Raw genomic sequence first — 27,576 nt, 5'->3', positions numbered from 1 at the left:
ATTTATTTATTTATTTATTTATTTATTTATTTATTTATTTATTTATTTAGCTAGTTAGTCTGTCATGACATTTTTTGAAGATTCTAAACCAGAGGGCTTGTTGAATTTATCCACATTCTGGATTTTCCTGATTGTTTCATTGTGATTAGATTCACATTAAGCATATTTTGTAAAAGTATGATAGAGGGACACTTTGTCCTCACTAAATTGCATTAGGAGGTGCATGAAAGCAATGATGTCCTGGAGCGCTGATTGTTAATATCTCAGGAATTTCTGAGCTAGTTTTTGCTATATACAGTCATTATTAAATAATTAAACTGCATAAGCTTACAATTACAAAGTACATATTAATCAAAGGGAATATGCACTATAAATTCATCACTTCCTAGTGATTTTACTGCATTTACATCTATCCTGGTGACAATACTACGCACTGCTCTGTTGTGTTCTTCTCAGCTCTGGGTACAGTGATGTCACATTGAGAGCTTGGAAATTCTGGGAATTCTGGGAATGCAAATGCTCTGAATCAGTTTGGTTTGTTGTACTGTTGATTTTTAAAAAAATGATGGAGAAAGTGTTACCCAGGTATTCTCTTACTGTTTGTACAGTTTCCTTTTTTTATTTTAAACCGTTATATTTTCAATATATTTGAAATTTATGCTGCTGCAGAGCATGTGATTTACAATTATTTTTCTATCCTAATGATTATATAATTTCCTAACCTCATTTATTTAAAAGCCTATCTTTGTCCATGGTATTTGGGATTTCATTTTTATTATATACCACATTACCATATTACATATAATCTGTTTCTAGATTTTCTTTTCTGTTACATTGTTCTGTGGATTTGAGAATCAGTAAACATTGGTTTTAGAGCATTTAGTGTATATTTTGATTTCTGATAGAGCTCATCCTCCTTCATTAAGCTTTTTGTTTTTCAGGGGTTTCCTAGATGTCCTTAGGCATTTTCCCCTATCATTTTTGTTCCAGAAAATATCTGTTAGTATTTTCATTAGAATTGTGTGTTAAATTAGGGGCACCTGGGTGGCTCAGTCGTCCTACTTCGGCTCAGGTCATGAGCTTGTGGTCCATGATTGACAGCTCAGAGCCTGGAGCCTGCTTCAGATTCTGTGTCTTCCTCTGTCTCTGCCCCTCCTCCAGTCATGCTTTGTGTCTCTCTCTGTCAAAAATAAATAAACATTCAAAAAAATAAAAAAAAAAAAAGAATAGTGTGTTAAATTATATTAACATGGGAGAATTTATATATTTGTATTATTTAATTTTTCTATATGTAGGTCATCAGATGACTTTCTATTTTTTTCAACTACATTTTGTACCTTCTTGAGTTTCTTGGTATTTTCTTTAGAAAGATTTAGCATATCTTTTTTTTTTTTTTAGTAAATTTATCTCTAAAGTTGTTTCTATTACATTTATGAACAGATTATTTTCTTTCCATCATATTACCTAGGCTGTTATTGTTTGTTTACATGAAGGTTATTGATTTTTGTATTTTAATTTTATATTTTGTTATTTCCTGAATTTTAAAAACGGACTTTATCTTATAAAACAGTTTTATATTTATAGGAAAATTGAGAAGACAGAACATGGAATTCTCACATAGCTTATACCATTTTTCCTATTATTAACATCTTATATTAATATGATACATTTGCTAAAATGAATTAATGGATACTGTTACATTATTATTAATAAACATCTACTTTAATTAGATTTTCTTTGCTTTTACCTTATGTCCCTTTTCTGTTCCAGAATCCTATCCAGGATGTTGCATTGTATTTAGCAGTCATGTCTCCTTAAACTTCCCATGGCTGTCAGAGTTTTCATACTTTCCTTGTTTTAGATGACTTTACTAGTTTTGGGAATACGAATCAAGTATTTTGTAGGTTGCCTCTTTATTGGATTTCTGAGTTGTTGTTGTGGAGATTTTTTCTCAAAATTAGACTGGGGCTATGTGATTTGGGGATAGAGTGCCATTATCATCACCTCATTTCAAGTGCCCATACTTCAACATTATGTGTCTCTGTTGATGTTGACATTTATCACCTGGCTGAGGTTGTGGTGTCTGCACTGTAGAGTTAATTCTTCCCCTTTCCTGTACTCCACTTTGAAAAGAAGATACTGTGTGGCTATTTAAGAGGTGAGAGTTATGTTCCCTCCTTGAGGGCAGGCTATCTAAATAATTTATTTGGAATTCTTCTTCAAGGGGTCCTGGAACATTCTTTCCAATTTATGTGTTCAATCATTTATTTCTACCAGTATGGAGTCATGAATAATTATTTTATATGTTGGGTTATAATCCAAGACTGCTTTATTTTGCTGCTCAAAGTGTTCTGGCTTTGGCCATTGAGAGCTCTTTCATTTGGCTTCCATGTTCCTTTGACATGGAATTGTTGATATTTCTTAACACTTCTTTACTTTTTGACAACACAAAATACTTCAAGTTTCTTGTATATTTCCTGCCCATTCTTGGAATCAGCCATTTCTCCAATGTACCAGAACCCTGGAGAAATAGTCTTAGATACCATTCTGGGTGTTGGATGTGCTTGTTTCTACTGGGGTGTTGTTTCTTTTCGGACTTCTCAGCTGCCACAGCAAGGAAATATATGTGTGTATATGAAACAACGTGTGTGTGTCTATATGTAGACATTTATATCTATATTTAACCAAAAATGAGTTCATATTGATATGTTTAATTATAGCCAATCACCATATGGATCATCCTAGCCTCCTCCCCTCGTTCATCTGTAAACTCTCAGTTTAACAATGAGGAACCTGGCTCTTGTCATCATCATCCATTATCTAATTGTTCAATTCCAGTACACATGTACAGCAGGATCAGAATTGTCAACCTGTACTCCGAGAAAGTTGTATCAACTAGAGTATATTTCTTACTTTAATTCCCTTTGACTTTAATCTTGTAGATTACATTCAATTCCAAAATGTCTGAGGTCAACACCTTCCTTCTCCCCACACCGCTGTACAGTGAAGTTGTTTCATGCATCTCTTGTAATACAGTTAGGTATTGTCATCACTGTCTTCATTCCTTCCTGAGATCCCCCAAACTACTAAGGGATATATATTTTTTAATTTGCATAATTAACGTTTATGCTGAAAGTTTCTATGGCTTTTGACAAATATGTGATGTCATGTATCCATCATTACAATATTATACAGAAATACCCTAAAAATACCCTGTGCTTCACCTATTCAACCTCACTCCTCCCTGAATTACTGACGATCACTAATCTTTTTAATGTTTACAGTTTTGCTGTTTCCAGAATGACATAGAATTGGAATCATGCAGTTGGTAGTCTTTTCAGATTGGATTCTCTCACTCATTCTAAGCATTTAAGACTCATCTATGTACTTTCATGGCTTGATTATTCATTTCTTTATATTATGAACAATATTTGTTGTAAGGATGAACATCTCTGTCTTTGAAATGATTATTATTTGTTTACTCTTTTAGCAATCAATTATTATTTTTTTCATTCTTAGTGGTTGCCCTGGAGTTTTCAGTATATATTTACAATTAATTTAAGTCCACTTTCACATGACTGTTGCTTGACAGTAAGCAGTTATCTTTTTTGTAACACAGTATTCCCAATTCCTCTCTTTACTCCTTTATAATATTGATGTCATTCATTTAATTTACCAATATGTTGCTATCATCCAACATACCATAACTATATTATTTTGAACAGTATTTTGTATATTAGATAAAGTAAGAACAAAATAAATTATTTTATTTTACCTCCACTTTTTCTTTCTCTGCTATTCTTTCTCGAGACCCAAGTTTCTGACATACATCATTTCCCTTTTCCCTGAAGACCTTCTTTTAACATTTCTTGAAGGGCAGATCTGATGGTGATGGATTCCCTGTTTTGTTTGAGATACTTTTCATTTATTTTTCACTTTTGAAGGACAATTTTGCTGTGTATAAAATTCAAGGTATTTTTTGTCTAACAACACTTTAAATATTTTATTCCACCCTCTTTTTACTTGCATGGTTTCTGATGAGAAGCCTTCTATACTTCTTACATTTTTTTCTCTATAGGTAAAATGTTTTATACCTCTGGCTTCTTCAAGATGTTTTTCTTTGCCCTTGGTGTTCTGCAGTTTGAAAATGATATGTCTAGGTGTAGTTATTTGGTATTTAACCTACCTGATGTTCTCTGAGATTTGTGGTTTGCTGCCTGTAATTAATTATTGAAAATTCTCAGTTATTACCACTTAAGCTATTTCTTCTGCTCCATTTTATTTCTTCTCTTTCATCAGTTACCTGTTTTACACCTTTTCTATTATCCCAAAGTTATTGGATGTTCTGTGTTTTTCCTCTATTCTTTTTTTCTCTTTGCATTTCAATTTGGGAAGTTTCCAGTGACTTAATTTCAAGCTTTCCAGATTATTTCTTCAGCTATGTCTAGTTTCCTGATGAGCCCACCAAAGGTACTCTTCCTTTTTGATACAGTTTTTTTTTTCCTTGACTTCTTGTATTACCTTTTGATTCATTTTTAGGTTTTATCTCTATGCTTACATTACTCATCAGTTATTATATTCATCTATTTTCTAGGTTAGTCATATTAAAAATTCTCATTGATTGTTCTACAATCTGTGTCATATCTGAATGTAGTTGTGATGCTTTCTTTGTCTTTTCAGACTTTGTTTTCGGTTTGCCTTTTGAGTATGCCTTGTACTTTTTTGTTGAAAGATGGACATGATAATGATAATAGTAATTGAGTTAAATAGGCCTTTAGTATAAGATTTTATATAAATCTGTCTAGGAGTTGGGATGTGCTTATTGTTTGATGTAGAAAATGCCAGAGGCTTCAGTTTCCTCTATTGTCTTTTTTTTTTTTCTCTCCTCTGTTACCTTTGAGTTTCTCTAAGAACTCCTTCTTAAACAGAGCCTGTTCTTTGCAGCTCTTTACTGCTATTATACTGAAGCCTTGTTTTAATGTGATAGTAAAAAGTAGGGGAGAGGAAGCTTTCTATACTCCTATAATTAAATCTGAGTCTTTTAGTGGGTTTGTCCCTGGGATGCAGATTTCACAAGTATTCCTTATTCCCATGCCCCAATAGGTGAGATAGGGAGCTTTTGGGTGGGGGTGAAGTTGAATAATTGTCCTTCCTTCAAGTTGGCTAAGGATCTGATAAACTCTTTTTCCCTAGAGAGGAGGCATATGTAATAGAAAGTGCCCCAGGAATATTTCAAAATATTTTTTCTTCTCCATGCCCTGTTAGCTACCTGAGTTTTTTTTTTTTTTCATTTTTAGTGTTTATTGATTTATGAGAGGGAGGGAGGGAGGGAGGGAGGGAGGGAGGGAGGGAGGGAGAATGAGACTGCAGGGGAGGAGCAGGGAGAGAGAGGGGGAAACAGAGGATCTGAAGAGGGCTCTGTGCTGACAGCAGAGAGAGCTGGATGTGGGGCAAAATAATGCATGACCTGAGCATAATTTGTTGAAAGTGCTGCTATAAACATTGGGGTACAAGTGCCCCTATGCATCAGCACTCCTGTATCCCTTGGGTAGATTCCTAGCAGTGCTATTTTGACCTCCACTTCTTGAGCTATTGTGTCTTACTGAATCTTACCCCCCAAAAATAAATAAATAAATAAATAAATAAATAAATAAATAAATAAATAAATCATAACCCTCCATTTTGTTCAGAGAGGCCTTTAGTGGGCATCTGGCTTTCTAGCCTCAGTTGAATTGTATCTCCATGTCATGTTATGTGTACAGGAGGTCTGAGTAAGATTTTACATGGAAAATGTATGCCATACACAGAAACACAAAATGTATGACAGTTGCTGGACTGCTCACTTACATTATTTTCACAGTTTCTGTTATATATGTCCATTTTGCATTAGGCAACTATAAACGTGTGCAATTCCTACCACCTTTGAACCACTTCTCACATCGTTTCAGATCTCTGCTGCCTTCTTGCTCTGTCTTCTGACTCTTTTTTACCTTTAGTGTGGCTTTTAAAAAGAAGAAGCTTTCCATTTTTAAAAATTATTTCAAACTTTCTCTTAGTCCAATTTTGCTTCTTTAAGAATTGATTCTTCTGTGTGTTTTCAATTATCTAACAAAACAAAATGTGAGTGAAAGTAAAAGATGATGCTACTTAATGATTTCTTAATTATATTCACAGCTGTTCCCCAATTGATATTCATAACATCCTTTGATAATTTTCATATATCTTACTCATTGAGACTTCACAGTCATTTCAAATATTATGAAATGAATCCCTTTTTACAGAACGAGGAATCTAGACTTTAGAAGTTTAAAAAAATTTTTTTAACGTTTTATTTATTTTTGAGACAGGGAGAGACAGAGAATGAACAGGGGAGGGTGAGAGAGAGGGAGACACAGATTCTGAAACAGGCTCCAGGCTCTGAGCTGTCAGCACAGAGCCTGAAGCAGGGCTCGAACTCACGGACCACAAGATCATGACCTGAGCCGAAGTCGGCCTCTTAACCGACTGAGCCACCCAGGCGCCCCTAGACTTTAGAAGTTTAAATCAATGTAATCAACATTACCTAGTCAAGAAGTTATAGAGCCAGGACAAATCTTCTAACCCCTGGTCTAATACTCTTTATTCAATATTCCAAGAACATTTCTAATGAGACATAATAGTTAATATTTCTTGACATTAGGTAGAATGACATAGTAGCCGATATTTATTTGAGTGCTAACTCTTTTTTTATAGCAATTCTATAATATAGGTATATCAAAATTAAAGTTTAGCATACTTCCCCAATGCCACACAACTAGTCTGTGGTATATCAGAATTGGAATTCATTTTTTTTCATTATGGTGTGCATGGTCTTAATTTATCTCCTATACTGCAATTTTACAAAAGAGAGAAGAAAAGAGAAAATTTTATGAGAAACTACTATGTGCCCTGAACTGAGACTTTATAAAGTTATTTTCATAGAAAAATGAAAATTGTGCCTTAAATTATGTATGCACAGAGCTAAATGCACCTCTGTCAACCATAATAACCATCTCAATGGTCATTTCATAATGACCATAATAACATCTCAATGATGAAGAGGTAAAATGTAAAACATGAAGAAAGCAGGGACAGCTATCTTTATTTCATGGTACATGAAATGAAGTGCCAAATAACTTTTCCAAAGTCACAGAATGAATAAGTAATATTATCCCATTGCATGGGAAACCTCCTTTGATATAATATCAGTTCTTTATTGATCTTTCTATGATTAGCAACTGCCACATTGTATTAGCAACTGCCACATTATCTGGCATTTTTAATGAATACCTATTAAGTGAAAAATTAAATGAATGAATAAAAAGCAAAAAGGAGAACCTACTTATTCTGACTTCTTGCCCCAAAACACTGAACTTACTCCATATTAAGTTAAATATATAATATGAGAGTTCTTCTTTTGTCCCCCCATTATACAGAGTCCAGAGTTGAGGTCTAAAGTAAAAGCTGTATTTGACCTTCTAATCCCTTAATAAGATAAAAAAAAATGCTTAAGCAACATAAGGAATAAAAAAATGGTCTACAAGAGCCTAGAAAATCTTGAGAAGCACTGGCTGTACCATTCACCTTAGTATGTAGCTAAAACAATTTGTAAATATTCATGATAAAGTAATACAGAGCAGCCTGTAGAGTCTAGCAAAACAAATCAAACAGGACATTTTGTATGACTTAAAAAATTTTCCACTGTGCAGATAAAGATGTATGTTGAAAGGAGAATGTGACATATATTACAATATTCATGAAATTTTGACTAAAACGGAGTATACAGAACTTAGACAACGTTGCATTAGTTTCATAAAGGTGATATCCTCATTATAACTGATGACGGACCCATAATACCTAGGCATGCTACGCTTTGTATCTAGTTAGAGACCCATAAATATCTTCTGAAAGTAAACGGTATCTATTTAAAAATGTTCTTTTTGAATAGTAATAAAAAACATTGTTTGATACCTTCAAACTTTAAAAGAATAGTGCCACACACACACACACACACACACACACACACACACACAGTCATTGAGATTAATTAAATCAAAGCTAGCAAATTCTTTTAGATAGAATATGGCATACTCTTTCATCTTGCCACATTGATAGCAGGGATCTGGTTCCCAAAGTATATTGTCTCTCTCATTGTAAAACTAATTTTAAAACAATGTCTCCATTCCAGAGACCATATATTTCTGATTTCTGGATAGAGGATGAGATCTGCAGGGAAAAGGGATTTTTAACACAGAACAGTGTTAGGAAAAGAAATGATTGCCATACTAAATTACTTTGAATAAGTACAAAGACGAAAATAAAAAGTGAGAGTTGAAAAGTAAGAAAACAATAGTTTAGCTAAAGAGTTCTTAGGAATTTTTTTGGTCAGGCTGTAGAAAAAAAGAAGCATTTGTTTATATATAGTACATGTTACTGTCAGTTTTATTTATTATATAACTTCAGTGTCTTAAATAGATGACAAATTAATTTTGTTCACCTAAAGACAGCCTGCGTGTTTTTTGTAAAAAAACAGCATGTATGGTTTGGGTCTGGTGACCTCTAAGACTACTTCTGGATAAATCCAGAAGGAAGCAGTAACGGAAGGGCAGTTACCTGGAAAAAAGACAAAGCAACACATGATTAAAGCAGATAAAATACAGTGATGCTTTCTGTACTTATTGCAATGAACATTTGTAATTGCTATTTTATTATTTTGCTCTGTTATAGTTTAAAGTGAACTAAACACAGTCACATTAGCCATATACAAGAGGCAGTCTAAGTGTATAATTATCTTTAATTCTGTACATTTAACAACAAGTTTGATGCTATCTTTCTGAAATAGCACGGACCAACTTCTGTTTACATGTGCAGGATTAAACTCTCCAATGTGAAAGCATAGTGGTACCTAAGCTGTGACCTTTAGATGGTCAGAATGAGTAGAATTATTTCCTGGTGAGAATTAAAGGTGGTCAGGAAAGAGGCCTGACTATCCAGACTTCATACCATGTACACACAAACATACATATACACATATGCACCCATATGCACTTCTGCTTCATAACTTTATGCTTTACTCAGAATAGTCATATATTACTTTTTTGTATTGTCATGAACATTAGTATTCTATAATTGCATTTAAGGAAGGGGTTCTACTGGGGCATCTGGATGGTTAAGTGCTGACTTCGGCTCAGGTTGTGATCTCACAGTTCGTGAGTTTGAGCCCCGCATCCGGCTCTGTGCTGACAGCTCAGAGCCTGGAGCCTGCTTCTGATTCTGTGTCTCCCTCTCTCTCTGCCCCTCCCCTGCTCATGCTCTGTCTCTCTCTCTCTGTCTCTCTGTCTCAAAAATAAGTAAAATTAAAAAAAAAGAGAGGGGGGTTCTACTACCAAATTTTTGGAAAACCATTGCCTTGAATGAAGTAAAAAAAAAAAAAAGTTTAAAGCTTGTTTTGGTATTTTATAAACCCAGTTAAGTAATAGAAAAATCACATTGCTGCTAGAATATCTTGTCAGTCTTATCAGTGGTCTTTTCACACTCATGTCCACACAGAAAAGCCCACAGTTGGCGTGATTCTTACTAAGGATGCAATGCTTCTTATCTCTATGAACCTCTGGTGAGATGGCCCATGGATAAGGTGTTTGCACTGAAGCTCATTTTTGATAACAATTTAACATCTAAAATTAACATTGATAACAGAAATTGAACATTTTGATTCAATATGTGGTCCTTTACTATGCATTGAAGTACACCTTAGTAAATAGAAAAAAAAGTTAGCTATTAATTGATTTAACACGAACCTGGCCTTTCATGTACTCATATGACATAACTTCACATTGCACGGTCCCACTTATACTTATAGTCTTGGGCTAAGCAAACAACTCTTACTTGATGTTTTATGTATCTAGATAGGCATTCAAATAAGTAAATGCAAATTTTTAACAGCATTATGGATGTAAAGTTGAATTTAATAAACTGTATATTAAATCATGCAATTTGTTATGTTTTATAGATAAACATAGATAGCCCTGAAGCTATCACCACAGCCATAAGAAACATGACATCAAAGTCTAAAACTTACTCATGCCACTCTGTAATCTAATCACTCCTTTCCCCATACCCAAAGGACCAACAATCTGGTTTCTGTCACTGTAGATTGAGTTGTGATTTCTATAAGGTTGTATAAATAGATTACACAGTATATACTCTTATTTGGGTTCTTTCACTAAGCGTAATTACTTTGAGATCCCTCAGTGCTGTTACTTTTATCCATAATCCATTCCTTTTTGTAACTGAATAATACTGTATTGAATGACATACTAGGTTATATCATCCCTCTGTTGATGAACATCTGAATTGTTTCCATTAGTTGGCAATTACAAAACTATCTGCTACGATGATTTGTGTGCAAGTCTTTGTGTGAATATATGTTTTCATTTCTTTTGGTTAAATGTCTAGGAGTTCAGGGACTGGATTTTATGGCATGTATATGTTTAACGTGTTAAGGGGCACACGTACATTTTTAAAATCTAATTTCCCTACGAGGTTTGCCTCTACCACATACCCTAATTCCACTGAAAAGGACAGGTCTGTGTAGAAACAGCACGATGCATTTACCATGAGCTAGTTTCACAGCCACTTAGATCTAACTACATCTTCAACAATGATGTATCCACTTGCTTCTACAAATAGGCCTTTTAGTTTGGGGACTTAAAAATCCCTTTATATAGAGAATATAATTCTTCCTTAGGGGTTGTCCAAATATTTGTTTTGTTGCATTCTAGTGTTATATTTTATATATAAGCTGCCAACTTAAGCTGCTTTTTTCCACTAGTGTAGGGAATTCTTACGTCCCATAAAGCAAACTTCAATCCAATAACCCTGAATAATATGTACAAAACTCTAATATAGATCTGAATTACTGTCTTATTGAACCGCATCTCCTCAGTAATGTGGAACTTCTTTCATATTTTTCCATTTTTTAGTTCAGTGAAATAAGAGTGTCAGGTTTGGACCTCTTAGCCTTACATAATACCCATGGCTGGAACACAGAAGGCAGTTTTTTGCTTTATTACTGTGCCTGGGATTACTTTGCAAATCTAGATAGATGAATTTGGTTAGGACCGTTTATATTATACCTGGCTGCCTTACCAATTTCTGGAAGTAAAAGATTTCCTGTAGGTTAAAAAATATATATCCCCATTGGGAAGTCAAACCACAACTTTTTTCCCCTCAAAATCTTTGTTAGGGAACAGTTGGTAAAACCAGTTTCCAGGACGCTGAAAATGTGATATGTGAAATAATGAGACCACTGCTTTTACACATCCACAGAGCTACAAAGAGGACCATGTAATATGAGGAAATAGCATGGGGGCCAGGTATGGGATATTTCTCCGTATCTGCTCTCACAGTCCTTTGTAGTGTTTCCTCGGGTAATGAAGACATGCTTGAATTTTCCTCTCACTTATTGAAAGCTTTTGTCTGTGTCCACATCAACTCAAGTATCATGCCAGTTGACAGACCTATTGCAAAGTGACAAGCCAGCTCCCCCTGCAGTGACCTTTGCAATCTTGCTTTTTTTTATTATTATTATTATTACTGACATGTCCTTGAAATGACACATTCAACCTTAAGCAGATTTTCTTGTAACACTCATTGCTTGTTTTTCCCCCTGATGATAAGGGTAGTAGTTTATTGTATAAATTTTATGACAAATCAATTATACAGAAAAAAAACACATATACTACACAACTCTCCCCTTCATATATATGCAATGTTTTATATAATTAGAACATATATATACATGTATACATTCAGTTAAAAGTATATTAAGTGCATTTTCTTTGCCATCAGATATTCTCTGAAACTTTTATTTTAATATCTGTAAGAATTAATAACTTTTCAGTTAGATGACTTCTCTTCAGCTGGCTATTCTAACACTAAGAACACAAATTCACATAGAGAGAATCTGTGTGGCAAAGAATTTGATGCAAGGTGAGGTTTTCCTCACTCGAACATAGCAGAATCTGTCCGCTCTCCATGGTAGCAGTGTTCCTACCCAAAAGGTGAAGATCAGGGCGTGTTATTAGTCATCTGCTGTAGAGGCTGCTACTTACTACCACAATTACTGCTGCCATGACCGTCATTACCAACACCCCCACTACTCTTGCTATTATTATTGCATTGTGCCCAACAACAGCATACCTCCCATCTATAGAGTGGTGAGAGTAATTGTGCTGCCGAAATTCTCCATGGTATCATCAGTTACTACCTATGAAGAGCCCTTCCATCGTCCAATTAGTCCTGAGTAAAACAAATTTAAAAAGTTGTTTCAAACTTTCTGAGAGGTTAACAATTCAAAAGGATCTTGTGATTTAAAATTGTATGCAGCACTTCAAAAGGGTGTCCTGCTACTTCAAACCTTTTTCTAAGTATTCATTTTGTCTCAATGTCGATTGTAAAAAAAAAAAAAAAAAAAACCTGCAATAGACTTGTAAACAATAGAATTGAATGGGATTTTCTAAATTGTTTAGTTCAATCTTTTTCACTTACTTCAGAAGAACTTGAGTTCTCATCAAGTTAAGTACTTGTTCAAGGCCACAAGATATTAAAGGGAGCATTTGACTTAAAATAAGATACTCCATCTTTATACTATGCTCCACCACAATTTTTGCCTCAATGTAAGAACTTTGGCAAGATACTTGGCTTTAGGTTTTCTGCTCTAATTTGATTTTTTTTAATGTTTATTTATTTTTGAGAGAGAGAGAGAGAGAGAGGGAAAGAGAGCAAGTGGGGTGAGGCAGAGAGAAAGGGAGACATAGAATCCGAAGCAGGCTCCAGGCTGTAAGCTGTCAGTACAGAGCCCGATGCGGGACTCAAACTCATGGACTGTGAAATCATGACCTGAGCCAAAGTCAGACACTCAACCAACTGAACCACCCAGGCACTCCTCTGTTCATATTTTTAGAAGGAGAATATAAAATCACAGCTCTGTCCAAAACACATTTAATAGTTTCGGTAATCAGTATAGCTCAATTCATATAGAACTTTAAAAAAAAGAAGAAGAAGAAGAAGAAGACAAAAAAGAATGATGCAGGAGCATATTTGTTTTTCAGTTTCATTGGCATATACTTTTGCTCATGTTATGAACCAAAACTGAATTCATCTGAAGTTTGCTATAACGTAAAGCCAGGGTGCCATCCTGAGAAATAAGCAGGATTTCTTTTAGTTGGGTCTCTAAAGACAATATATGGTTCAAGGTAGGTGGCAGTGGTGCAATGAAGAAAGACTCAATCATCTATTTGCTCCAGATGCCAAGTTTACTGAGGTCTAGAGATTATATCCAGCAGGGAGAGGAGGAGATTAAGGACCAGTCTACTGGTGTGCTGCTGATCAAACCCCTAAATATCTGGCCTTCCTTGTTCTAAAGCAGTGTATTCATGCTGTTTGAAGCTTATTTTCTAGGCTTGTAAAATTTAACTACTCAATTCCCACATTTACCCTGTATCTGTGACTACCCAGCTGGTTCATAAAACAAGCACTGGACCTACTTTGAAGTAGCTGTTTATTAGCTGTACAATATTGAATGGGTTTTGTTAACTCTAGGGCTCAGTTTCCTCAGCTATGGTATTAAAATGATACCATTTGCCTCTTCAGCTTTATTGTTAAGACTGAATGAGAAAAGGAATGCCGAATAACCCAGCAGAGTGTTGTTAATGAATAACATTAAGACCTTGATTAAAAATGATTACCTCACCTTTCTGTACTCAGAAAGAAGAATCTCAAGGATCCTGATCTGAATCTGGATGTTTCTCATATTTGAACTTTCTAAAAATATACTTTCATTCAAACCCTATTCTTCATGGCTTCATTAGTCTTTCATATCTTTATTTAAATGTCAAGCTGGAATACTTCTTATGACAGTTTTCATGAATTAGATATGGAGTCCTGGGAATTAGAGCTGGATCACCAACTCATTTGGTGGTTGAATAAGTACCATGATATTGACGATGCCACTTTCATTTATGACCCTCTTGCTGATTTCCTGTGTGCTTTTCTATAGTTATTAGCCTCATTGGTGTCTTTGGAGCAGAGGAATGACTGTCACAAGCTTCCTGATAGAAAGAAGGATTAAGGCTAAAATATGCATTACCCTGTGTGATTCTATCATTACTTGAGTCCTTAGACAGGATTTATATAAACTTAAGTGATTGTAATGATCACTTCTTATGATAATCATCATAATCCAGACTCAACCATAAGGCATTGCATGGTCCACTATTTGATGTCTGCTGACCTGGGTAGATTTTTAAATAGCAAACTAATAGAGACTTAATTCATAAAAAGTATATCAACAACTAAAGTTGTGTCTCCTCTGACAGCAATATTCTACATGTTCAGGATTTATCTGCCCAAGTTGTCGTATCTGAGTACATGTTTAATTATATCGTCTAATGCATTATAGATGTATTCTTTTCTTTTACTTTTGTGTGTGTGTGTGTGTGTGTGTGTGTGTGTGTGTGTGTGTATGATATTCTGCAACTTAGCTTTGTCAAACTACATTTCAATTGTTGTAGCCTTTAAGAGATGTAATACTCACCTAGGCTTCTTAGTTTCAACATACGGAATAATTTATATGGTGTTATATTCTTAGCGTGCTGGAAAAGAAGAATTAAATGGCTTGTGAAACACAAAGGGATGATAATAGTACCTAGAGGAAGTTTTGAATTATTTTTTGAAAGATTATAAGAAGAAAAACCACTAATGATTTTAATAGATCATTTGAAAATAAAAATATATGTCTTTATTCACATCTGTCCTTATTTCCTTATCCATTTACTTTCTTCCTTGTATCAGTTCACTAAAAAACCATATTTATTGTGCACCTACTTTTTGCCAAGCGTTGTGTTAGGGGACTAGAGTTATAATAATACTAGATGCCTTCTCATTCCTTGTGAGAGTCAGGAGATACATGTATTCAGAGATGAACCATATTTCTAATTGGTATGATGAATTGGAGTGAATTTGTTTCACAGAACTCAATGGACTTACCAGATTATCTCCTAGTATTGAAGTTTCCTAGTACTTGGAAAACATTTCATCCAGATTAATGTTATGTTTTCAGTTTATGCATGAACTCATAAAATCTTAAAACTTGGAGAAGTTACAGAAAATATAAAATTTTACTTACTTTCCACCTCTATTTTAAAGATAAGAAAATTGAAGCATAGAAAAATTATGAGATTTTCCTAACAACATACAACTAATTGGTGGCAAAGTTAGAATGAAAACCCAAGTATCCTAAATTCAAGTTCATTAATCTAACACAATAACACAACCCTAGCAGCTTTCTGATAATACAAGAAGTGTCTTCCCAGGTTACCTTGAGGTATTTTATACTCATTCTCCTCTTCTGCCTGACATTTCTAAGGAAATTTCTCTATGTCTCACCATTCAATCTCAGTCTCAAACCATGTAACTCTAGGGAATATCTCTTATTTACATTTAATATCCTTACCCTTTATCTCTCCTGAGAGCAAGGATTATGTTTTATTTGTCTCAAGATCCCCAGAAACTAGCATAATAGCCTATGTTTCTATGCATAAAAAACAGACATTCAAATATGTTAGTTGAGGTGACTTTTGATTTTTTTAACCTCTTTATTACTGATCAAACAAACTTGGACTATCACTGCATATATTTAGGTAATAATTTTTCATTATTAATAAAAGTTGAAAGAAGTATCCCAGAAGGGAAGCAGCTTATTAAATGCAGGCATTAACACTGTGACCAAGTTTGTAATTTTATTGTCATCAATCTTCTGATATAATCTTCCAGGTGTTTGGTTAAGACTAAAATGAGTGAACAGTGCCCTCTTCTGTCTGATAACCATAATGGTATTATATGGGGTATGAACTTCAGTCTACAAACTCGGATGTACGAGAAAAAAAAAACAAAAACTTTTTATTTTTATAATGTCTAAGTTAACATAGTTTTAACTTTGCTCATGGGAAATTTAAAAAATAGTCATTGGACCCTCCCTTTACCTCTGTCACTTGTGTTGGGCCAGGTGAACCAAACTTCTAGATCTCTAGTTCTCAGACAGGGATGATTCCTACCCTCTCCCCACTGGGGGACATTTGGAAATGTCTGGAGATACTTTTGATTGTTACAACTTGGGAGGGTCCTATTGCATGTAGTGGGTAGAGCCTAGGGATAGTGCTAAACATCCCACAGCATACAAGAACATACAAGATAGTCTCTTGCAACCAGAATTATTCAGAGCAAGATGCTTACAGTGCTAGGTTTTGGAGACTCTTTTCTAGAGACTTAGACTATATCAACGCATCAGAAAGGCCTACCAATTTCTTGCAATTTTCTAAAATTAGTTACCAGTGAGTACCCATTGTCCTAGCCCATGTAGCTCCTCCAGGTTTACTACTTGCTCTTTCCATGATACTTTATGGGCCTTGGTAAGACTTTAAACTCTAGTCTGAGTTTAGAAGATTGTGTTTTCTCTGACGTCTTTTTATATCTGTACTGAACTTTCAATGGGACCCATAGATTTCATTCTAGTCTTCCAAATCTGAGAATCTTGAGCTCTGTACAAAACCTATTATCTCTCATTTCCATAGTCTTTATTTTTAAAATACAAAATCCAGGATTCTTTGCCTCAAACTTTCCCTTAAGCAAGGAATCATTAACTCAACACATATTGAAAGCAGAAGTGAAAGGATTAAACATTACTCTGTAGCTTAAAAATGTCCCATGAAATTCTTCTGACATTGATACTGAAGCTTATTAGTCATTAAATCATTTATTTCTTTATTCAGTTAAGATATTTTTATTGAGCACACAGTATTTGTTGTTTCAAGGTGCTCAGAGTGGTGAACAAGACAGACAATATCCTTATTTTCATGATAGTTATGTTCTAATGGGACAAGACAAAAACACATTCCCTTTCAAAAAAAACAAAAGAAAAATATAATTTCAGGTTCTGATCATGAAAAGAGAGCTAATGAAAAATTACAAGGTGATATAAAAAACAAACGAAGTAGGGAAAGGGGTTCCTTTTAGATAGACTGACCAGGGCAGACTGGATAAGACTGAAGATAGGCCATCTGATATCCTATGGTGAGAATGATCCAGCCGTGTAAGAGGTCTAGGAGGACCATTCCAGGCAACAGAGCAGTCGATACAAAGAGCCGAAGACCGGGATGTAGAATGAGCAGATGAGTGGGCCATGTTTGAAGAGTACAAAAAGTGCTTGTGTGTGTTTTCAGCAAAAGGAATTTCTTAGGTTTCTATCATTTGAAATTATATTACGAACATACCTAGTTCTCTTATAGAAATGAATTTTTGACATTGACATTCCCAAATCATCCTGTGCTGTCAGCTCAGCTAGCAGGACCTGACTGAGCATGCTCTTTCCACTGCCTGCTTGGGAAGACGGCCTGGAGTGCCCTTCCTAACAGCTTCCCCGAGTGTCAGACTGCTCTTGTCACTGCGCTGGCAGTTATTTGATTGTAGTAAACCAGCAATGGATAGTCGGAGAAGTATGATTTATGATTAAGTCACTTGTAGGATTTAGAATTTGACCTTAATTTGAGAGGAAAATGTCAAGCATGACTCCTGTTCCTAGACTATCCTTTTTCTCCTGTTTTTTTTTCTTTCTTTCCTTCTTTCTCTTCTTTCGTTTCTCTTTTCCTTTCCTTTTCAGTGACTACAAATTTCTTTTTTCATATATTTTAATGTTAAACATTTATAAAGTCTGTGCAAGTGAATTTTTATGTGTAATAACCCTGCGTACTGTCTCACTAGAAGTGCTGAAGGAATTAATGAGATAAAGTGTGTAGAGAGCATGAAGCTCCTTGGGAAAAAAGACATATAAATGCAGTCATTTCTATCTCAGTAAATATATATACATATATATTTATTAAAACCACAAATTTATTCTGACTCTGAAGTTTAATGTGCCACTGTGGTTTATTGTAGCTCCAGTTTCTATGTAAAAACCTCAGCCTGGGGGCGCCTGGGTGGCGCAGTCGGTTAAGCGTCCGGCTTCAGCCAGGTCACGATCTCGCGGTCCGTGAGTTCGAGCCCCGCGTCAGGCTCTGGGCTGATGGCTCGGAGCCTGGAGCCTGTTTCCGATTCTGTGTCTCCCTCTCTCTCTGCCCCTCCCCCGTTCCTGCTCTGTCTCTCTCTGTCCCCAAAAAAATAAATAAACGTTGAAAAAAAAATTAAAGAAAAAAAAAAAACCTCATCCTGAATATTTTCAAGTTTTATACTTGATTCTGGCGTCTTGCACATAAAGTGAGGTCTTATAATAAAATTAATGATAATTTATTATAATCATAAACAATATTAAACTTCAGTACTTTCTAGTCACTGAATAATGTTCCAGTCCATCATCTTATTTTATCCTCACAATAACCCTAAGAATTAGGTGATATTTTTGTCATTTTACAAGTGAGGAAACTAGGCTAATTTCATATCATTTTGAGGTACCTAAGAAAGGCTTCACAACAAGCAAGGGTTAAAATAGAAAAACATGAAAAAGGTTTCCTGAATTCTAATATGAGAAATATATGAATAATGACTAAGTTTATTAACACTCTTTCGAGTAAAAAAAGGATATCTGTATCTTCCTCTTGGTCTAGTTTAGACACAGCTCAGCTTAGAGAGGGAAAGTGGTTTCCATCATCACTGAGAATCTATGTGAGAGTGAATCATTGCCAGGCTGACTTAAGGGATAATTTTATTCTTGTATATGAGTAAAATCAGGTTAAAAGAGAGCTTTACTTGGAATTTAGGAGAAAACAACGTGTGTGGAATTATATTAAACCCTGTTTAGTGCAAGACATCATATACTCAAAATGGGGTGAATGTAACTGGAGTATCATATCAATTCAGAGTAACAAATTTGGAATAAAACGGAGGTAACCAAATTGATGCAAACATTTTATCCAAAAATATAAAGGGTTGGGTAAAGAATGGAATAGTGGAGAAAGCGGAGAAAAAAAAACAAGAGAAAAAAACAACAACAACAAAAGAAAGAAACGAACTTTTCCTGCACTCTAGCTATCTGTGGGCTAAGCAATTCTTCCTTACAGCATCTTAGTAGATTTGAGCCTCACGACAAATTTCAGAGTTAGGTAGTACTATCCAAAACTTTGTTCTGAGAAAACCAAAGTTTAAAATGGTACACAAAATTCCCAAAGTCCCACAATCACTAATTGGAGGGCCAGAATTCAAATTTAGGTCTATATTACTCAACATTATCGGGTCTTTCTACTACATAACACTGCTCTCAGGCAGTTTGGTCTCACTTACACACACACACACACACACACACACACACACACACACACACACACTTTCCAGATGTTTGCACCTTCCAGAGTTGCCAGATGAGTGTACAATAGAGGGTCGCCCCGCCTTCCTCCTCCCTTTTAAATATTTACGCTATTATTATTTGTCTTGAGGCTTAAAAGAGTTAATGTATCACTGCAAAAGGGATTAGAATGCTCTTATTTCTCTCTTAGCTTCCACTTAATTTAGATTATAGCATTGTATATTTGACTTTTTATTTTTGCAATACCAGCCAACTGCTTGCCTTATGGAAAACAAAATGCTGCCAGCAAGTGTTTTAAGCACTCCCCCACTGATCTTGTTCCTGAAAAGAAGAGGTCAGTTGTAGTGGCTTTGCAAGAAGACTATAGTCCTGTGTTAAAGACAAAAACAAACAAGCAAAAACAACAAAAACAAAAACACAAGCGCAGAAGTATGTGGGCATAAATGGTAGGCTTATATCTTCCTGCAATATCACTAACAAAAATGGTACTTGTGACTTCTGACAGCAGCAGTTCTTAGTTTCTGTTAAGTCACTTTATTTTGAGTTGAATAAAATACTGGAATCAATGAGGTTATATGTCACTTCATTGTAAAGTATAATCCAAGTAATTAACAGTGGGCATTTATAAGCAACAGATCACAGTAAGGACACCAGACAGCCTTCAATTGCAAAACAATAGGACCCAAGGAAAGGAATTTGATAACTGAATTTATTCAGATGTTTCAGGGGATGGTGATGTATCAAGGAGGGAAATCGAAAAGATTCTTTCTCAATATACTGTGGGAAAAATACACAAAAATGGCTAATAATGAAACACACGATTGTGTAGAAGTTCCACAGAGGTGAACGAATGTTACTAACACCTACGAAAAGAGAATAAGTTGCCCTGTGATCATAGCTGCATGTAGTTGCAGAAAAGAAGGGCTGCCTGTAGAGGTAAACATACATAACGGTTACTCAAGCGTATCAGAGGCCTTGGAAAGAGGGGGACTATTAATATCTAATAGTAGTCAGTTGCAGTACATGCAGAGTTTTGGGTGATGCTCAGTGCAAGGCTTAGAAAACTAAGTGCTGGTTAAAGATCCATGAGATGAGAAAGAATCTGAGGCCATTAGTGGTAGGAAATAGATAGCTTTACTCTATGGTGTGAACTAATTATTGCAAGTTCTCATCTCTAGAGTGGTCCCAAGGGAAGGGAAACCCTCCACAGCCATCAGTATAAACAAAGGGACTGTGTGCAAACCAAGGTTGAAGGGAAACTTAGGCTGGAGTGAGGAGGCAATCCCTGTCCTTCCCCCATCTTTAACAGCCAGGTGTGTAGAAGAGATCTTTCACTTCACTTTTGGTTATTTTCCATGACACCTGTTTGATTTCTGAATTTCACACAAGGGTTTTGTATTAAAGGGTTCATATATAATTTAAAGGAAAACAAATATTAACTTAATTCAAGTTAAATACTCTTACTTGTATTTGCAATAATAACAGATATCTTTAAATTATTGCCCCAGTAAGATGAAGAGACAATCAGGAATTAGGAGAGATAACATAATGCAAATAAAATCAGTTTGAAATGTGGAAGTACAGTTAGGACAAGTGTTTGTTGTTGCCATTGGTATGTTTCGCTTTGTTCGTATCCAGCTCTTTTTTGGCTATCACTGATAATTCTGCTTTATCCATTCAAAAGCATGGATGTGCTTGATTGTAGTGATATAACGATAGGCAGTGCAGACCCACTTCTTACCTCACAGAGGCAACAACAACTGATTGCCTGTTTCAACAAACAATGTTGCAATCACGTATGGGGAGCATCATGACAGTGGAAGTGGAGGGGTCAGGAAAAGCTTGGCAGAGGACCCCAACCCAGGCCAGGTCTTCCTGAGCTAGACACCTCCCTGTCAGAAGACGTTTAAGCTGAAATTGAAAAACCGAAATGGAAGTAGGTTAGCGCTTTAGGATAGACACTGCAGTTAATGTATTTATTATTTAAATTCCTAGAAAATTTAATTTATTGATAGTTTTTGGCAGCATTTTCATGTTATATTTTTTTAACTGTAAATATTCCATTTCTTTATCACATGTAAGCATCTTGATTTGTGATAACCACATAATGTTTAGCCAAATAGCTATTGACTGAGAGAAAAACTTTCTTCTACTTATTTTGCTTTCTTTCTCTTTCAAAATTTATTGGGATATAATTCATATACGATAAGATTCACCCTTTTGAAGTTAAAACTCAGTGTGTGTACCTGTTTTTTTTTTTTTATATGCACACAATCTTGCAATGATTACCACTATCTAATTCCAGAACATTGCGATCATCCCAAAGAAAGACTGCATACCCATGAGCAATCATTGCCCACTCCCTCCTCCCTCACCCCCGCCTTTAGGAACTACCAGTCAAACTTTTGTCTCTATAGATTTGCCTATTCTAGACATTTCACACAAATGGAATCAACATGTGGTCTTTTTTTTTCATCTTTATTTTATTTTATTTTTATTTTTTTAATAGGAAATTTATTGTCAAATTGGTTTCCATACAACACCCAGTGCCCATCCCAACAGGTGCCCTCCTCAATGCCCATCACCCACTCACTTTCCCCTCCCTCTCACCCCCCCATCAACCCTCAGTATATTCTCAGTTTTTAAGAGTCTCTTATGGTGTGGCTCCCTCCCTCTCTAACTTTTTTTTTTTCCTTCCCCTCCCCCATGGTCTTCTGTTAAGTTTCTCAGGATCCACATAAAAGTGAAACCATATTTTATCTGTCTTTCTCTGTATGATTTATTTCACTTAGCATAACACTCTCCAGTTCCATCCGCATTTCTACAAAAGGCCATATTTCATTCTTTCTCATTACCACATAGTATTCCATTGTGTATATAAGCCACAATTTCTTTATCCATTCATCAGTTGATGGACATTTAGGCTCTTTCCATAATTGGGCTATTGTTGAGAGTGCTGCTATAAATATTGGGGTACAAGTGCCCCTATGCATCAGTACTCTTGTATCTCTTGGGTAAATTCCTAGCAGTGCTACTGCTGGGTCATAGGGTAGATCTATTTTTAATTTTTTGAAGAATCTCCACACTGTTTTCCAGGATGGCTGCACCAGTTTGCTTGCAAACATGTGGTCTTTTATGACTGACTCCTTTCACTTACCATAATATCTTCAAGATTCACCTATGTTGCAGTCTGTCTCAGTATCCCATTCCTTTTTATAGCTAAATCATATTTTATTGTATAGAATTGTGTTTATCTATCCCTCACTAGATTTCTATTTGAGTTGTTTCCACTTTTTGGCTACTATGATTGGTGCTGTTATGAACAGTTTTTTTTTTTTTACAAGTTTTTGTGTGGACATGTATTTATTTTCATTTCTTTTCTAGGAGTAGAATTGCAGGGTCATATTGGTACCTCTGTGCTTACTTTTTGAGGTATGGTCACTCTGTTTTCCATTTTGCATTCTCACCAGCAATGCTTTGCTTTCTTTTTATAGACCCCAGAGGAACTGGAGGATGTTTCTGACTTGGAAGAGGAACATGAGGTGCGCAGTCACACCAGCATTCAGACTGAAGGGAAAACTGACCGGGTAAGTCACCTCCCTGAGAGGACAACTATATGCCGTGCCCTCTTCTTGTCAATCATGTAGGCGCTCACAGGTGGGACTCCTGGCTCTGGGGCTGGTTTTGTGAAGCACAGGAAGAAGAGCTTCGGAATCCATGGGCCACAGCATGAGAGGAATTATTTCCTTTACCTTGAAAGCCCACAGGGAGACCATTTCTGATCATGTAGTAAATCACCCCATGCCACTTTTGATGTTTATAGCAGTCATGGGAATATAGAATTCAAATGTGCACACATTTATTTAGATAGAAAAGAGAAACCAAGAAGTTATAAATACACTCTGTAATTCTAGGGGAAAAAACTGAGAAACTACCCCTGTACTTTTCTTCCTTTCTGCCTTGCCCTCTTCTCCCCTTACCCTGAGCACGCGCGCACACACACACACACACACACACACACACACACCTCCAACAATGCTAAACAACTTCTGAATTACTCTGAGGTATTGTATCTCACTTTACTTGCACCCAGTGCTTGGGAACCTGTGAAAGTTTGGTTTCCTAGCCAATGATCATTTGTAACTGCAGACCAGCCTGCAGAACGTGGGTCTAAAAGCCAGGCAGTATAGTATAGCAGCTTAGATTGTCCTGCAACACATCTGAATTAGCCACTCCCTTACTGTGTTACCTGGGAAACTCAGCCTTTCTCTAACTTGGTTCGTTGATTTGTAAAGTGAGGATAGTACTAGTACTCTCTATATGTGGATTATTGTGCAAATAACTAAATTAACTAGTAGAGCCCTTAACACATGGCTTAGCTCATAGTAAGTTCTCAATAATCATTAGTTATTATTTGTAGCTATAGTAGTGATAGTATAATTATCATCAGCATTATTACTATTATTAATTAGCTAAATTCAGTGACATTACATTTGGAGGTGGATAGAAAAAGATAAATTTAAGAAAGTTGCATGTCTTTTTTAAGTTTATTTATTTATTTTTGAGAGGGAGAGAGAGAGAGAGTACCAGCAGGAGAGGAGCAGAGAGAGAGGGAGACACAGAATCTAAAGCAGGCTCCAGGCTCTGAGCTGTCAGGGCAGAGCCCAATGTGGGGCTCAAATTCATGAACTGTGAGACACGACTACAGCTGAAGTTGGATGCTCAACTGACTGAGCCACCCAGGCTCCCCAAAAGTTCCATGTTTTCAAATATTCAGATTACTTAGAACTGATATATATTAGTCACGACACCTGTGCTTTCTTAGAAATGTTGGTTTTCTTGAGTTTCCATTCCTTGCTGATTATTTGGATTACTTCCCCGCCCTCTAGAAACCAGTTCATGCTGGGAACTGCCTGGGGGCACCCAGCATCTAAAAGAAGCTTTCTTCAAATCTAGTAGGCATCTTTGGAAAGAGATCAGTTTTTACAAATGGCAATGGGATTGGGAACACATTTTGCTGATAGTTTAGTTTGGTCATGCTTTCAAGTAAGTGAGTGATTCACTTAGGCTGCTGCTGAGCCACTATAGGTGGAGGGTAGTCAGGACATACAGAGTAATTGATAGGAGGAAATTTTGTTAAAATAAAGGTAACTTTTAGGATGCTGGGATTAGGATAAACATGCCATGTTTCTCATTCTGTATCATCACATGTATACAATGAAGCCTTGGTTAAGACCTTAAAACTTAGAAACTTCAAAGTACTTCATCTGAAAAATGAGAAGAATAATATCTTACCTTCTCACAGCATAACCTCAAAGATAATAACCTCAAAGAAGGTGATGCATATGAAAGTGTTTTATAAACTTTATAATTATATGCCAAGAAATTAAGCTTCTTATTACTACTATTTGATTTGTATTTTTGTTCTTCACTGGGGTTACAGGCCAGCTAGATGGCCACCTGATTATAGTAGGTTAGGAAGTTGATGATCTCCATGGTCCTGGATCTTAAGAATCTTTCATAGAAGGCACTGCTTCTAACCTTGTCGAAATCATCCCAAAACTTCTCTGCATTCTGGATTTGTGTTCCACTGTGCACATTTCCCTGACAGGCCAGTTCATTTGGAATGCCCCTGGGCAGCACCCTCACTACTACCTAGTGGCAAGATAGATCCCTTCCCATCACATCTACTAGGAACAATGTTATATTCAACCTGACCACTCTCTGCTCTAGTAAATCTCTCTGTATAAAATGTGAATATCTTAGATTTTATTCACTTCCTGCCTTGAGGCTTCTCTGAAATTGCTGTGTGGAATCCCTCAGGAAGCTATTCAGATATTCTAATACATGCACAATCTTGTGTGAAGCATTAACACTCCACACAGTAACCTTGGTGAATACTCTTATATTCCTTCGATGCACTATTTTGCATTTTCTATAGGCACTCAAAGGATTCAGAGGGAGATCAAGCCCCACTGGTACCATGGTGACCAGCTTGATAATATATCTTTGGAATTGCCCTCCTTGTTTTCCATATCCATCCTTCCCAGGTTCCCAGTTCTGTTCCCCAAGATTTCATCCCAGAATAAACTACCTTCCATTCTTAGACTCTGCTTTTGGGAGAAAACGAGAAAAGATAGTTACAGTATATAAACTAAATATCACATTAACTTTGATATATTGATACATTATCCCAGTTTTACTAATAAGATCACTGAGGCACAGCTTTATATAACTTGTCTAGTAAGTGGATTATGTTTTCTGATTAAGAACTTTAGTGATTACCACATATCAATTTACTTAAAATACAGAGTTAGTGGAATGAATCTTTTATTAACAAGCAACAAACCACCACCACCCCATTAAACTTGATTCATCATCAATGGAATGGAAGAGAAGAGAGTAAAAGGTGCTGCAGTCATCTGAGAAATGGAGGAAGGATACAAATTTTCTTTTAAATTTAAAGAGTAATTAGGTATAGTACAGACAATTTAACTCAAATAACAACCTTTTATTGGATATCTGTCTTGTGAGTTCATTACTACAGATTTTGCATTCATGGCAGGCCAGCTTAAACTGTCCCTCACCCAAACCACCTGACCAAAATGATCACGTTTACCTATGTTTTATGAGCTCTCTTAGGCATCTTGCATCCTCAACAGGCTCCATATTCTCCATAGTTGTGTCTCTGTGCTTGGAATATATTTGTATGCTCAATCTCATATACATTTGATACTCTGTCTCTGTATTCTATCCAGCATTCCTGAAGTCTGTATCCATTGGACTGAGTATATCTTTTGACACATTTCCCTGATACCATCCAATTTGGGAAGATACCATAAAATTTTGAAGTGGAGTCTGTTGAGAATTTTTTGAATACATGCCATGCTTCATGCGGAATTTCTGGTCACTGAATCAGACATGCATTTGGGTCCCTTTTTGCTGGCTGCTCTTATTAAAGAGTAAATGTTTTTTTGATTCTTGAATAATGCAGACTCTGCTGTATAGAACACGGAGTAGAACGAATTTCAGGCACTTTTTAGTAATGGAATGACAGTTATTTATTATCATTTTCCTCTCTGCACTTCACTGCCAGTAGTTGTGGCTCAATATCATCTGTTATTGTTGTCATCAGTGGCAAATGCCACTGGGCATTGTAAAGGTGTATAAGCAACAAATAATGATTTAGAGTCCATGATCAATGAGAGTGAAATACTAAAAGACCAATAGTGCATGCCTTATGAAGTAGCAGAGGAACAGAAGTGGAAATTAGTGATTATCTTAATTATTAAACACGGATACTCACTGGACCAATACTGTGATTATATCCAGTAATCAGGCATTCCACAGTGGTATAGAGTGTGATTTTGCTATAGATTTATAGAACATTCTTTAAAGCTCTAATTGTTTATTCTGTTCATGTTCTTACCAAGTATGAAATAGAAATCTGTTATCTTAAAAACTCTAATTTGAAAGAGATATGAAAATAGACTCCTGTTAAGATCATCAAATTCCCAAACTTACTGATAAAATGACTTTTTGGTAAGTCCTAAAAGCTTTCTAAAAGATTATACTAAATACATGCTAACTCATCATTTCTATTTAAAAAAGAGTACCAGTTATCATTTAACATTTACAGCTTACAGAATGTTTACCAGTTGGTGTCTTATTTCACAAAAGCCCTGTTTTTTTTTTTTCTCCTTGATTTTACTAATTAGGGAATTTAACTCAAAGAAGTTCAATAGTTTGTGCAAATCATGTCAACTGGAACCAAATCCCAGGTCTTCTGGCACAAACCACTCTCTTTCCAGTACAGCCCAGCAAATTTGGGTAGAATCTTACCATCCCATAAGATCTCATTGCCCTCCTATTGTTACAGCCAGCATAATGGAGTTGATATTATAAGTCCTCTACTAGAAAAGTGACTTTTGAAACTGAAGACTATAAACCTAAGTATCAAATCTGCTTAAGTCTCACAAGTTTCAAAATGTCTCAACATTACAATCTCCCATTAATAACCAAATCATTTTGTTGATTACCATTTGGAAACTACATGGTGATGTCTGGACAGTCATCCCTGGTGGCTTGACAGTCTCCCTGGTGGATCACTTCACCTTGAAGAAATGGAGTATTAATCAGATAGAGTCAGACAGTGTCAGACCTTGTAGGACAACAATCCTGGGTCTCCAAGCACAGAATCCAGAAAC

General features: G+C 35.8%; 1 protein-coding gene across 2 annotated transcripts in view; it reads left to right on the top strand.

Annotated features, from left to right (window-relative positions):
* The window catches only part of CTNNA3 (catenin alpha 3), a 1,766,595-nt gene that overhangs the window by 1,544,573 nt on the left and 194,446 nt on the right, over positions 1-27,576 (top strand). For both annotated transcript variants that reach the window (XM_040485152.1, XM_040485151.1), the window contains exon 14: positions 22,864-22,956. In XM_040485152.1, coding sequence (XP_040341086.1) covers positions 22,864-22,956 — 93 coding nt within the window. The remainder of the gene's footprint in view (positions 1-22,863; positions 22,957-27,576) is intronic.

The sequence above is a fragment of the Herpailurus yagouaroundi genome, unplaced genomic scaffold (assembly GCF_014898765.1).
Source record: "Herpailurus yagouaroundi ecotype Mexico unplaced genomic scaffold, PumYag 163, whole genome shotgun sequence".
Taxonomy (NCBI): domain Eukaryota; kingdom Metazoa; phylum Chordata; class Mammalia; order Carnivora; family Felidae; genus Herpailurus; species Herpailurus yagouaroundi.
The sequence above is the reverse complement of the archived record's forward strand: the minus strand, read 5'-3'. Positions and strand labels throughout refer to the sequence as shown.